General features: G+C 40.6%; 1 protein-coding gene across 2 annotated transcripts in view; it reads left to right on the top strand.

The window, feature by feature from the left end:
- Positions 1 to 14,815, top strand: part of SRPK1 (SRSF protein kinase 1) — a 179,846-nt gene that overhangs the window by 129,125 nt on the left and 35,906 nt on the right. For both annotated transcript variants that reach the window (XM_053706807.1, XM_053706809.1), the window contains exons 14-15: positions 3,334 to 3,403; positions 4,728 to 4,820. In XM_053706807.1, the coding sequence (XP_053562782.1) occupies positions 3,334 to 3,403; positions 4,728 to 4,820 (163 nt within the window). The remainder of the gene's footprint in view (positions 1 to 3,333; positions 3,404 to 4,727; positions 4,821 to 14,815) is intronic.

Below are 14,815 nucleotides of genomic sequence, written 5' to 3'. Positions count from 1 at the left end.
CTGAAGGAATGCTCGTTTGTTCTGCTGGTAGCTCCGGCATGGCCTCACAGGTTTTGGTATGCGGATCTTGTCCGGATGGCCTCTTGCCATCCGTGGACTCTTCCGCTACGACCAGACCTTCTGTCGCAAGGTCCTTTTTTCCATCAGGATCTCAAATCCTTAAATTTAAAGGTATGGAGATTGAACGCTTGATTCTTAGTCAAAGAGGTTTCTCTGACTCTGTGATTAATACTATGTTATAGGCTCGTAAATCTGTATCCAGAGAGATATATTATAGAGTCTGGAAGACTTATATTTCTTGGTGTCTTTCTCATCATTTTTCTTGGCATTCTTTTAGAATTCCAAGAATTTTACAGTTTCTTCAGGATGGTTTAGATAAAGGTTTGTCCGCAAGTTCTTTGAAAGGACAAATCTCTGCTCTTTCTGTTCTTTTTCACAGAAAGATTGCTAATCTTCCTGATATTCATTGTTTTTGTACAAGCTTTGGTTCGTATCAAACCTGTCATTAAGTCAATTTCTCCTCCTTGGAGTTTGAATTTGGTTCTAGGGGCTCTTCAAGCTCCTCCGTTTGAACCTATGCATTCATTGGACATTAAATTACTTTCTTGGAAAGTTTTGTTCCTTTTGGCAATCTCTTCTGCCAGAAGAGTTTCTGAATTATCTGCTCTTTCTTGTGAGTCTCCTTTTCTGATTTCTCATCAGGATAAGGCAGTGTTGCGAACTTCTTTTGAATTTTTACCTAAAGTTGTGAATTCCAACAACATTAGTAGAGAAATTGTGGTTCCTTCATTATGTCCTAATCCTAAGAATTCTAAGGAGAAATCGTTACATTCTTTGGATGTTGTTAGAGCTTTGAAATATTATGTTGAAGCTACTAAGTCTTTCCGAAAGACTTCTAGTTTATTTGTTATCTTTTCCGGTTCTAGAAAAGGCCAGAAAGCTTCTGCCATTTCTTTGGCATCTTGGTTGAAATCTTTAATTCATCTTGCCTATGTTGAGTCGGGTAAAATTCCGCCTCAAAGGATTACAGCTCATTCTACTAGGTCAGTTTCTACTTCCTGGGCGTTTAGGAATGAAGCTTCGATTGATCAGATTTGCAAAGCAGCAACTTGGTCCTCTTTGCATACTTTTACTAAATTCTACCATTTTGATGTATTTTCTTCTTCTGAAGCAGTTTTTGGTAGAAAAGTACTTCAGGCAGCGGTTTCAGTTTGAATCTTCTGCTTATGTTTTTCATTAAACTTTATTTTGGGTGTGGATTATTTTCAGCAGGAATTGGCTGTCTTTATTTTATCCCTCCCTCTCTAGTGACTCTTGCGTGGAAAGATCCGCATCTTGGGTAATCATTATCCCATACGTCACTAGCTCATGGACTCTTGCTAATTACATGAAAGAAAACATAATTTATGTAAGAACTTACCTGATAAATTCATTTCTTTCATATTAGCAAGAGTCCATGAGGCCCGCCCTTTTTTTGGGGTGGTTATGATTTTTGTATAAAGCACAATTATTCCAATTCCTTATTTTATATGCTTTCTCACTTTTTTATCACCCCACTTCTTGGCTATTCGTTAAACTGAATTGTGGGTGTTGTGAGGGGTGTATTTATAGGCATTTTGAGGTTTGGGAAACTTTGCCCCTCCTGGTAGGAATGTATATCCCATACGTCACTAGCTCATGGACTCTTGCTAATATGAAAGAAATGAATTTATCAGGTAAGTTCTTACATAAATTATGTTTTCTCTTGTAGTGTAGTCAGTCCACGGCCCGCCCTGTCTTTTAAGGCAGACCTAAATTTTAATTAATCTCCAGTCACCACTGCACCCTATGGTTTCTCCTTTCTCGTCTTGTTTCGGTCGAATGACTGGATATGACATGTGAGGGGAGGAGCTATATAGCAGCTCTGCTTGGGTGATCCTCTTGCAACTTCTTGTTGGGGAGAGATATAATCCCATAAGTAATGGATGACCCGTGGACTGACTACACTACAAGATAAATAAATATATCAGGTAAGCATAAATTATGTTTTTTGATTTTATGTCCCTTTTAAAATAAAGGGTAAAGCGTATACTCCTAGTTCTTAAGGGGGTTGTGTGTGTGTTAAAATCAAAATTCAAATCTTAAAGGTACCTTTAACACCACCGAGATCTTAAAATAAACTGTTTATAAACAACCTATACATTGCAAAGCACTTTAATGACAAAAATATAAGCAGCCCACTTGACGCTGAATACATCTGGCATTTTATATTTGTTAGTGAGACCACCACCACTGCCGCCATGTTGTAAATGTATGTTGCAACATAGCAAGTTGGTCACTTGATATGCATGTCATTGAGCTCTTCAAAGCACGTGCAGAAGCAACGTGTATTCAAACTTGTCCAAAAGCAATCTCATTTACAGAGCTGCAACCACACTTGTTTTTTTTTTTTTACTTCTTTCGTTAATGCTAGACTGTTTCTAGGTGTTCATTCTAGAAAAGCATTATAACTAGAATCTTGGTCTGCTGACTATTTCTTTTTCAAGACTTTTAACTCTTTCTTTACAGGTAAAGATTTTATGTTTCTGATTTGGATTTCCATTATTTCTATAGAATGCTGACAGGGTCAGTTGCCATTAGTCTAACTGGAACAGATCCAGCAGTGTTTTATTATCCTCTCCCCCATCCAAGTTTGTGTGTTGATACAGTCCTTGATCCAGGGGCTGTGGTAGGGGGTAGGTTATTCCTTTTTTTCAGTAAGCTTGGTTTTATTTTATTCTAGTTCCTTGATTATTATTGTCTCAAGGATAGTGAATAGGTTTTACATCAAGGCAACCCACAGGAAGGTTTTTTTTCTATCCTAGGTTCCTTGTAAAGACTCAGGTTGATGGGAACTCCAGCCTATTCATTGTTCCTAAGTAGGAGGGAACTATCGGGTCAATTCTGATCTAGAAACTTTGAACAAGCTTTTCAAGTTCCTACTTTTGAAATGGAAACTATTTCAAGGAAAATCATTGGTTTCCGAGGTCTTACAGCTCTCAATTTTCTCCAAGGTTTTGGATATCCTCTTTCTTGTAATCAGATCCCAGGGTTTCACAGTATTTCCTGACCTGGATGATATCTTGGTTTAATCTCCATCTTTACATTTTGTTGTGAACCAAAAATGGGTCGGCTTCTAAAGTTACATTCTTGCTTTTCAAATAAAGATAGCAAGAGAATGAAGAAAAATTGATAATAGGAGTAAATTAGAAAGTTGCTTAACATTGCATGCACTATCTGAATCACAAAAGAAAAAAAATTGGGTTCAGTGTTTTGTACCTTTAAATAATAATTGTATCCATTGTCTTCCTTCAGGCATTTGAGCTAGCAACTGGAGATTACCTGTTTGAACCTCATTCTGGGGAGGATTATTCAAGGGATGAAGGTAAGTCTTTAAAATAAGTGGTGGGTGAGGGAATGGGGGCGATAAGGAGGGCACTAGATGTAGAAAGTGCTATGATAAATACCTATCAGACCTATAGTAGATACTCATTAGACCTCTGTCTCTCCCAATCCCTGCATGTCACTATACAGTTTAGTTCAGAAGCCACCCAAGTCCGATGTAGTACAATCTTTATGGTATGAGGTCTATTTCTACCACTTAATATTGGATTTATTATAGCTCTGACTTAAAATCCTCAACTCTCTCAATTGTGTGTCTCATTTAAAAAATAAAATACAAATTCTAGTCTCTTACTATGTCTTTAACCCATGCTAAAGGGTATACTTAAAATGGCAGCACCCACTGCTTTTCTGTGCTTCTTCAGATGAGTAATTATAGTGTATGGATACATCTGGAGAGCCACTGCAGCATGAGTAACTTTCACTTAGCAGAGGTTAAAACACAGTTATATAAATTAACACTTTTTCATTTTTTATTTTAAATTGTGGAGCATTTTATTTTTACACTATAAAGGTTTCATGAGTCTTCACTTTTCCCCCTACCACTATACTTCCATTCTCATAAATTTTCTGTCCTCACATTTTTACTTCACTCCGTCTTTTTATGCAGTTTATTTCTTGCTTATATACACACTGTCCTGCACTTACCCATTTTTTTTTCTTTCATGATTCAAATAGAGCAAGCAACTTTCTAATTTACTCCTATTAAGTTTTCTTAGTTCTCTTGCTATCTTTATTTGAAAAGCTAAGGAACGGCTCATTTTTGGTTCAGCACCATGGATAGCACTTGCTAATTGGTGACTGATATTCAGCCACCAATAAGCAAGCATAACCCAGGTTCTGAACCAAAAATGGTCCAGCTCCTATGCTTTATATTCCTGCTTTTTAAATAAAGATAGCAAGAGAACAAAGAAAAAAAATAATAGGAGTAAATTAGAAAGTTGCTTTAAATTGCACTCTCTGTCTGAATTATTGAAATTTTTTTATTTATTTTTTTGCCTCGAGTTCTCTGCTTTTTTTTCTTCTGGATTCTCTGTTTCTCTTTGCTTCATGAGCTCTCTATCTCTCCCCTTTTCAGACCACATTGCACACATTATAGAGCTGATAGGCAGACTTCCAAGACACCTGGCGCTCTGTGGCAAATACTCTAAGGATTTCTTCACTCGAAGAGGTAGTGTCACCTTCTCCCTCCCCACTTCCCACCTTCAGAGTCCCAGAGAGACAGGCAGTTGAGGCAGTTAATGGGTGGGTTTAATGCTTATCACTTCATTGCAATCTTGTGTTCTTGCCTTTGCCAACTCTCTCAGACCACATAGCGTTGATCATCGAGCTGCTGGGCCGGATCCCTCGCAAGCTCATTGCGGCTGGAAAGTACTCAAAGGATTTCTTCACCAAGAAAGGTAATGGAGTAATCACATAGCAAAGCTGGGTTGCATGTGCAAAGCTACAGGTAACATGTCTTTGCTTGCAATCTAATTCAGCTCAGGCTTTGGGGCTTCACATACTAAATAAACTCATATACATAGGCATAGCTTTTATACTCAATGTTTGATTGTATGATTTAACTATGAAGATCTAAGACTAATGCGTGTTGTGTGATCATAAATATAAAAAATATATAGGTATCAATTATAGCTCATGTGAGCAATGGCTTTACCTATCTCTCAAATAAAACAAAACAAATATCGAATTGCTAATGTTAAATGAGCTTTCAGCTTTAAAGGGATTTTTTCCCTTACTGGGTTTCCAATGACTTATTATACCAGTTGCAGAGTATAAAATGTATGTGACATTCTTTAAGATTATTTTTGTTTTTGTAATAGCTGGTTTTGTACTTTGAAACCACAACCCATTACATTCAATTGAGCTTGCAGCAAATCAGAGCTCCTCCTTTTATTTTATATCTTTAGTACACACACTTCTTTTATTGTATCTCTGTTTGTATACAAAAGCCCAATACTTAGGGCCTGATATTTAAAACCTTGCTTTTTTTCTTCTTCAGAGAACACTACATAGCAGCAAAAAAACATTTTTCAAGATTTTTTTTTTTTGAGGGTCTTGCCATACCGATGAGACTTCCTTACAATATCTCTCCTGAGTTACAAGATTTTGAATATCAGGCCCTCAGAACTTGAAAATTAACATTTTATTACTTATCTCCCATAACCCCCAATGGGATTTAAATATCTTCTGCTGGCTATGTTTACACAGTTATTCTATAGCCAATGCTTAAATATAGAAACTTTCTGTATAGGTTTGGATGCCACAAGCAAAATCAGCTTTTACAATTGCTTATATAATGGTAAATGATCTATTTATTAACAATTTAATAAACTCCAGCAGGTAAAATGCATCATTGTGAATAAATTAAAGGGGAGAAAAATTTGAGGGTACACTGTCCCTTTAAGAATGTTCATGAACAGATTTAAATGTTGTAATATGAATGCATCACAGCCCAAAATACTATTTTATAGTGGTCATGATGCAATAATAATTCTTTACATTTTATCGATTTATGGTAGTTCAGCTACATAAGAGTAGAAATGCTATAGGGTGCTAGAAAAAAACAACCTTTAATAGGTCACAAATGTTAACAAATTCTAAGAAATGAAGCTTTGATAATGTAGTTTCTTAATTTTACAAATGCAGGCTAAAGTTTAGACAGAAATATTTCTTATCTCAATGCTTAGAACTTAATTTCTTTCCTAAGATATGGTGAGTCCACGGAATCATCAATTACTAGTGGGAATATCACTCCTGGCCAGCAGGAGGAGGCAAAGAGCACCACAGCAAAGCTGCTATATATATCACTTCCCTTACCTATAATCCCCAGTCATTCTCTTTGCCTGCGGTGCAAGGAGAGGTGAAGTTTTGGTGTCTGATCTACAATCAAGATTTTGTTACGTTAAAATAACAAAATTTATGCTTTCCTGATAAATTCCTTTCTCCTGTAGTGTGGTCAGTCCACGGGTCATCATTACTTCTGGGATATTAACTCCTCCCCAACAGGAAGTGCAAGAGGATTCACCCAGCAGAGCTGCTACATAGCTCCTCCCCTCTACATCACACCCAGTCATTCGACCAAGAACCAACGAGAAAGGAGAAGCCAAAGGGTGCAGTGGTGACTGGAGTATAATTTAAATTTTTTTATAGACCTGCTATAAAAAACAGGGCGGGCCGTGGACTGACCACACTACAGGAGAAAGGAATTTATCAGGTAAGCATAAATTTTGTTTTCTCCTGTTAAGTGTGGTCAGTCCACGGGTCATCATTACTTCTGGGATACCAATACCAAAGCTAAAGTACACGGATGACGGGAGGGACAGCCCGCTCTTTATACGGAAGCCTCCGAAGAAGCAAAAGTGTCAAATTTGTAAAATTTGGAAAAAGTATGAAGAGAAGACCAAGTTGCAGCCTTGCAAATCTGTTCAACAGAAGCCTCATTCTTAAAGGCCCAAGTGGAAGCCACAGCTCTAGTAGAATGTGCTGTAATTCTTTCAGGAGGCTGCTGTCCAGCAGTCTCATAGGCTAACCGTATTATGCTACGAAGCCAAAAAGAGAGAGAGGTAGCCGAAGCTTTTTGACCTCTCCTCTGACCAGAATAAACGACAAACAGGGAAGACGTTTGTCGAAAATCCTTAGTTGCCTGTAGATAAAATTTCAGGGCACGGACTACATCTAGATTGTGTAGCAGACGTTCCTTCGAAGAAGGATTAGGACACAAAGATGGGACAACAATCTCTTGATTGATATTCCTGTTAGTGACCACCTTAGGTAGGAACCCAGGTTTAGTACGCAGAACTACCTTGTCTGAATGAAAAATCAGATAACCAGAATCACAATGTAAGGCAGATAACTCAGAGACTCTTTGAGCCGAGGAAATCGCCATTAAAAACAGAGCTTTCCAAGATAACAGCTTGATATCAATGGAATGAAGGGGTTCAAACGGAACACCCTGTAAAACATTAAGAACTAAGTTCAAACTCCATGGTGGAGCAACAGTTTTAAACACAGGCTTGATCCTAGCTAAAGCCTGACAAAAAGCTTGAACGTCCGGAACGTCTGACAGACGTTTGTGTAAAAGAATGGACAGAGCTGAAATCTGTCCCTTTAAGGAACTAGCGGATAAACCCTTTTCTAAACCTTCTTGTAGAAAAGACAATATCCTCGGAATCCTAACCTTACTCCATGAGTAACTCTTGGATTCGCACCAATACAAGTATTTGCGCCATATCTTATGGTAAATCTTTCTGGTAACAGGCTTCCTAGCCTGTATTAAGGTATCAATAACTGACTCAGAAAAAACACGTTTTGATAAAATCAAGCGTTCAATTTCCAAGCAGTCAGCTTCAGAGAAATTAGATTTTGATGTTTGAAGGGACCCTGGATCAGAAGGTCCTGTTTCAGAGGTAGAGACCAAGGTGGACAGGATGACATGTCCACTAGATCTGCATACCAAGTCCTGCGTGGCCATGCAGGCGCTATTAGAATCACTGATGCTCTCTCCTGTTTGATTCTGGCAATCAATCGAGGAAGCATCGGGAAGGGTGGAAACACATAAGCCATCCCGAAGGTCCAAGGTGCTGTCAAAGCATCTATCAGAACCGCTCCCGGATCCCTGGATCTGGACCCGTAACGAGGAAGCTTGGCGTTCTGTCGAGACGCCATGAGATCTATCTCTGGTTTGCCCCAACGTCGAAGTATTTGGGCAAAGACCTCCGGATGAAGTTCCCACTCCCCCGGATGAAAAGTCTGACGACTTAGGAAATCCGCCTCCCAGTTCTCCACTCCCGGGATGTGGATTGCTGACAGGTGGCAAGAGTGAGACTCTGCCCAGCGAATTATCTTTGATACTTCCATCATTGCTAGGGAGCTTCTTGTCCCTCCCTGATGGTTGATGTAAGCTACAGTCGTGATGTTGTCCGACTGAAACCTGATGAACCCCCGAGTTGTTAACTGGGGCCAAGCCAGAAGGGCATTGAAAACTGCTCTCAATTCCAGAATGTTTATTGGCAGGAGACTCTCCTCCTGATTCCATTGTCCCTGAGCCTTCAGAGAATTCCAGACAGCGCCCCAACCTAGTAGGCTGGCGTCTGTTGTTACAATTGTCCAGTCCGGCCTGCTGAATGGCATCCCCCTGGACAGGTGTGGCCGAGAAAGCCACCATAGAAGAGAATTTCTGGTCTCTTGATTCAGAGTAGGGGACAAGTCTGAGTAATCCCCATTCCACTGACTTAGCATGCACAATTGCGGCGGTCTGAGATGTAGGCGTGCAAAGGGTACTATGTCCATTGCCGCTACCATTAAGCCGATCACCTCCATGCATTGAGCTACTGACGGGTGTTGAATGGAATGAAGGACACGGCATGCATTTTGAAGCTTTGTTAACCTGTCTTCTGTCAGGTAAATCTTCATTTCTACAGAATCTATAAGAGTCCCCAAGAAGGGAACTCTTGTGAGTGGAAAGAGAGAACTCTTCTTTTCGTTCACCTTCCATCCATGCGACCTTAGAAATGCCAGTACTAACTCTGTATGAGACTTGGCAGTTTGAAAGCTTGAAGCTTGTATCAGAATGTCGTCTAGGTACGGAGCTACCGAAATTCCTCGCGGTCTTAGTACCGCCAGAAGAGCACCCAGAACCTTCGTGAAGATTCTTGGAGCCGTAGCCAATCCGAATGGAAGAGCTACAAACTGGTAATGCCTGTCTAGGAAGGCAAACCTTAGATACCGGTAATGATCTTTGTGAATCGGTATGTGAAGGTAAGCATCCTTTAAATCCACTGTGGTCATGTACTGACCCTTTTGGATCATGGGTAAGATTGTCCGAATAGTTTCCATTTTGAACGATGGAACTCTTAGGAATTTGTTTAGGATTTTTAAATCCAGGATTGGCCTGAAAGTTCCCTCTTTTTTGGGAACCACAAACAGATTTGAGTAAAACCCTTGTCCTTGTTCCGACCGCGGAACCGGATGGATCACTCCCATTAGTAAAAGATCTTGTACACAGCGTAGAAACGCCTCTTTCTTTATTTGGTTTGTTGACAACCTTGACAGATGAAATCTCCCTTTTGGGGGAGAGGATTTGAAGTCCAGAAGGTACCCCTGAGATATGATCTCTAACGCCCAGGGATCCTGGACATCTCTTGCCCAAGCCTGGGCGAAGAGAGAAAGTCTGCCCCCCACTAGATCCGTTCCCGGATCGGGGGCCCTCAATTCATTCTGTCTTAGGGGCAGCAGCAGGTTTCCTGGCCTGCTTGCCCTTGTTCCAGGACTGGTTAGGTCTCCAGCCTTGTCTGTAGCGAGCAACAGCTCCTTCCTGTTTTGGTGCAGAGGAAGTTGATGCTGCTCCTGCTTTGAAATTCCGAAAGGAACGAAAATTAGACTGTCTAGCCTTAGGTTTGGCTTTGTCTTGAGGCAGGGCATGGCCCTTACCTACTGTAATGTCAGCGATAATTTCTTTCAACCCAGGCCCGAATAAGGTCTGCCCTTTGAAAGGTATGTTAAGTAATTTAGATTTAGAAGTAACGTCAGCTGACCAGGATTTTAGCCACAGTGCTCTGCGTGCCTGAATGGCGAATCCGGAATTCTTGGCCGTAAGTTTAGTTAAATGTACTACGGCATCCGAAATAAATGAATTAGCTAGCTTAAGTGTCTTAAGCTTGTTTGAAATCTCATCTATAGTTATTGAGTCAAGAGTCTCTTCCAGGGACTCGGACCAAAAAGCGGCCGCGGCCGTGACAGACGCAATACATGCAAGGGGTTGCAATATAAAACCTTGTTGAACAAACATTTTCTTAAGGTAACCCTCTAATTTTTTTATCCATTGGATCTGAAAAGGCACAGCTATCCTCCACCGGGATAGTGGTACGCTTAGCCAGAGTAGAAACCGCTCCCTCCACCTTAGGGACCGTCTGCCATAAGTCCCGTGTGGTGGCGTCTATTGGAAACATTTTTCTAAACACAGGAGGGGGGGAAAGGGGTACACCGGGCCTATCCCACTCCTTAGCAATTATCTCTGTAAGCCTCTTAGGTATAGGAAATACGTCAGTACTCGCCGGTACCGCATAGTATCTATCCAGCCTACTTAATTTCTCTGGGATTGCAACAGTGTTACAATCATTTAGAGCTGCTAAGACCTCCCCTAACAGTACACGGAGGTTTTCGAGTTTAAACTTAAAATTAGAAATGTCTGAATCCATTCTATTGGGATCAGAACCGTCACCTGCTGATTGAAGCTCTCCGTCCTCATGTTCAGCATACTGTGACGCAGTATCAGACATGGCCCTATTATCAACAGCGCACTCTGTTCTCACCCCAGAGTGATCACGCTTACCTCTTAGTTCTGGTAATTTAGCCAAAACTTCAGTCATAACATTAGCCATATCCTGTAATGTGATTTGTAATGGCCGCCCTGATGTACTCGGCGCTACAATATCACGCACCTCCCGAGCGGGAGATGCAGGTACTGACACGTGAGGCGAGTTAGTCGGCATAACTCTCCCCTCGTTGTTTGGTGAAATATGTTCAATTTGTACAGATTGACTTTTATTTAAAGTAGCATCAATGCAATTAGTACATAAATTTCTATTGGGCTCCACTTTGGCTTTAGCACATATAGCACAGAGATATTCCTCTGAGTCAGACATGTTTAACACACTAGCAATTAAACTAGCAACTTGGAAATACTTTTCAAAGTAATTTACAAATAATATGAAAACGTACTGTGCCTTTAAGAAGCACAGAAAAAGGTTATGACAGTTGAGAACTAACTATAACATCAATTTTAGCAAAGGATTGCCCCCATTAGCAATGGATAACTAACCCTGATAGCAGAAAAAAAGTACAGAAATAAACGTCTTTTATCACAGTCAGCTACAACCTCACAGCTCTGCTGTGAGTGATTACCTCCCTCAAAATAAGTTTTGAAGACCCCTGAGCTCTGTAGAGATGAACCGGATCATGCAGGGAAGACAAGAGACTTCTGACTGAATTTTTTGATGCGTAGCAAAAGCGCCAAAATAGGCCCCTCCCCCTCACACACAACAGTGAGGGAGATCAGTAAACTGTCTTAAATTAAATAAAACGACTGCCAAGTGGAAAAAAACAGTGCCCAAAACATTTTTTCACCCAGTACCTCAGAAAATTAAACGATTTAACATGCCAGCAAAAACGTTTAACATCAAATAAATGAAATGACATTAGAAAGCCTGTTGCTAGTCACTGCAAATTAGGCTAAAGTCTTATGCATACAGTATTATCCCAGTGAAGTGCCATTCCCCAGAATACTGAAGTGTAAAATATACATACATGACAGCCTGATACCAGTTGCTACTACTGCATTTAAGGCTGTTAGATTACATTAAATCGGTATGGCAGAATTTTCTCAGTCAAATTCCATTGTCAGAAAATAATATGCTGCTACATACCTCTTTGCAGATTAACCTGCCCGCTGTCCCCTGATCTGAAGTTTACCTCTCCTCAGATGACCGAGAACAGCAATATGATCTTAACTACGCCGGCTAAAATCATACAAAAAACTCAGGTAGATTCTTCTTCAAACTCTACCAGAGAAGGAACAACACACTGCGGTGCTGTTATAAAATAACAAACTTTTGATTGAAGGTATAAAACTAAGTATAATCACCACAGTCCTCTCACACATCCTATCTATTAGTTGGGTGCAAGAGAATGACTGGGTGTGACGTAGAGCGGAGGAGCTATGTAGCAGCTCTGCTGGGTGAATCCTCTTGCACTTCCTGTTGGGGAGGAGTTAATATCCCAGAAGTAGTGATGACCCGTGGACTGACCACACTTAACAGGAGAAAAGCAAGAGTAGGTTTGCTCTGATCTTTCTAAAGGGTCTAGCCTTAGCCCCGTCAGTCTCTTCTGTAGGGCAGTGGTGGCTTTTAAGCAATTGGTAACTTGTGGGGTACAATCCTCACTGCGTTTTCCCAAAACATTTTGCTGCCCTATTTAGATCCTCTCAAACCAGGTGAGCTGTCCTGCTGCCAGACAGATGAATATTAAGTTAAGTGCCAATTTTTTTTTTTTTTATTCTATTTAGCTGAAACGCTGCAGGGGGACGTTTTTTTTTTTTTTTTATTCCTTTCAGAGTGCAGGTTTTTATGGCAGTTTTTGCAGGCACTGTTAGTTTGAGGAGATTGATGGCTCAATGGGGTTCCGTTTTTTTAACGGATTATGTACTTTTTATAAGGGATTTTTTTTTTTTTTTTTTAAGCTTGTTAAAAAAAAAAAAAGTATTGTTTGTCAGCTGAAGGACTGCCCCTTTTAGGGAGGTTCAGTTTCTTGATGACAGTACTTTTGGCGCTTTTTTTCACTTCCTGTGGAGTGAGGTGCGCATTTTTCAGATGTGGCTGCTGCTTTGATTGCTTTTTGCCGTTTTAGCTTCTCTGGAATCCGGATTGTAAACGGGATCGTTTTTTCCTCAGTTTGCTGTGGGCTGCCAGACAGGTAGGGCACCTCAGTAATTCTGCTGAGGTGTAGAGTGTTGCCTGTGGTATGTTTTCTTGATTTGGTAATTTAAAGGGAACATTTAATTTAATACAGTTTTTGTTCCGTGTTATATCCTTTAAAGGGACAGTCTACCATAGAATTGTTATTGTTTTAAAAGATAGATAATCCCTTTATTACCCATTCCCCAGTTTTGCATAACCAACACAGTTATAATAATACACTTTTTACCTCTGTGATTACCTTGTATGTAGGAACCTTCCTCAAGCCCCCTGATCACATGACTGTGACTGTTTATTATCTATTGTCTTGCATTTAGCATTGTTTTGTGCTAAATCTTAAATAACCCCCTGTGTCTGAACACAGTGTTATCTATATGGCCCACGTGTACCTTCGGTCTCTTTGTGTTGACAAGAGATTTTAAAAAGCATGTAATAAGAGGCAGCAAAAATATCTGATTTTGCGGTTCTAGCTCGCAGAGGCCTTTGGTTAAAATCCTGGTCTGCGGATGTTTCATCTAAATCTTTTAATAGCTATTGCCAATAAGGGTAAGACCTTGTTTAGCTGAAATAATTTCAGATATCACAGGAGGAAAGGGATCTTTTCTTCCTCAGGATAGAAAGATAAAGCAGAAAGGACGTCAGAGTAATTTTCATTCCTTTTTGTAACTTTAGAGGTAAACCCTCCGCTTCCTCTTCCAAGCAGGAACTATCCAAGTCTTCCTGGAAGTCTGGTCAGTCTTGGAACAAGGAAAAACAGTCTAAGAAGCCTGCGGATGACTCCAAGTCAGCATGAAGGGCCGGCCCCTGATCCAGGAATGGCTCCATTAGGGGGCAGGCTTTCTCAATTTGCTCAGGCTTGGATACGAGATGTCCCAGACCTGTGGGCCATGGAATTTGTATCTCAGGGGTACAAGATAGAATTCAAGACTTTTCCTCCCAGAGGCAGGTTTCTTCTCAAGATTATCTGTAGACCAGATAAAGAGAGAGGCGTTCTTAAATTGTATCAAGGACCTTTTTGCCCTGGAAGTGTTATTTCCTGTTCCTCTGCAGGAACAGGGTCTGGGTTTTTATTTAAATCGGTTTGTGGTTTCCAAAAAAGAGGAAACTTTCACACCTATTTTAGACCTAAAATGTCTAAACAAGTTCCTCAGAGTACCGTTCTTCAAGATGGAAAATATACGTTCCATTCTTCCCCTGGTCCAAGAGGGTCAGTTTATGACAACCATAGACTTAAAGGATGCGTACCTTCATGTTCCCATTCGCTGGGATCATCACAAGTTTCTAAGGTTTGCTTTCTTAGACAATCATTTTCAGTTTGTGGTTCTACCATTCGGCCTTGCCACAGCTGCCAGGATTTTCTCAAAGGTCCTGGGGGCTCTTTTGCAGTGATCCGGTCTCTGGGCATTGCAGTAGCGCCTTATCTGGACGACATTCTGGTTCAAGCGCCGTCAACAAGCAAACTCTCATACAGAGATCTTGTTGTCTTTCCTTCGCTCCCACGATTGGAAGGTGAATCTGGGAAAAAGTTCCATGATTCCAGCCACAAGAGTAGTGTTTTTGGGGACCATAATAGACTCGCTATTAATGTAGATATTACAGAGGTCAGAAAAACAAATATCTTCGACTCCTGTCTTGTCCTTCAGTCCTCTCTTTGGCCAACAGTGGCTTTATGTATGGAGGTTATTGGTCTGATGGTAGCTTCCATGCACATCATTCCGTTTGCTCAGTTCCATCTCAGACCTCTGCAGTTATGCATGTTAAGACAATGGAACGGGGACTTTGCGGATCTGTCTCCGCAAATAGTTCTTGATCAGGCGACAAGGGACTCTATTCTGGTGCTTGTCTCAGGAACACCTCTCCCAGGGAACTTGCTTTTGCAGTCCTTCCTGGGTGATCGTGACCACGGATGCCAGCCTTCTAGG

The sequence above is a fragment of the Bombina bombina genome, chromosome 3, assembly GCF_027579735.1.
Source record: "Bombina bombina isolate aBomBom1 chromosome 3, aBomBom1.pri, whole genome shotgun sequence".
Lineage (NCBI taxonomy): Eukaryota > Metazoa > Chordata > Amphibia > Anura > Bombinatoridae > Bombina > Bombina bombina.
Note: the sequence above shows the minus strand (reverse complement) of the source record. Positions and strands in the feature narration are given on the sequence as shown.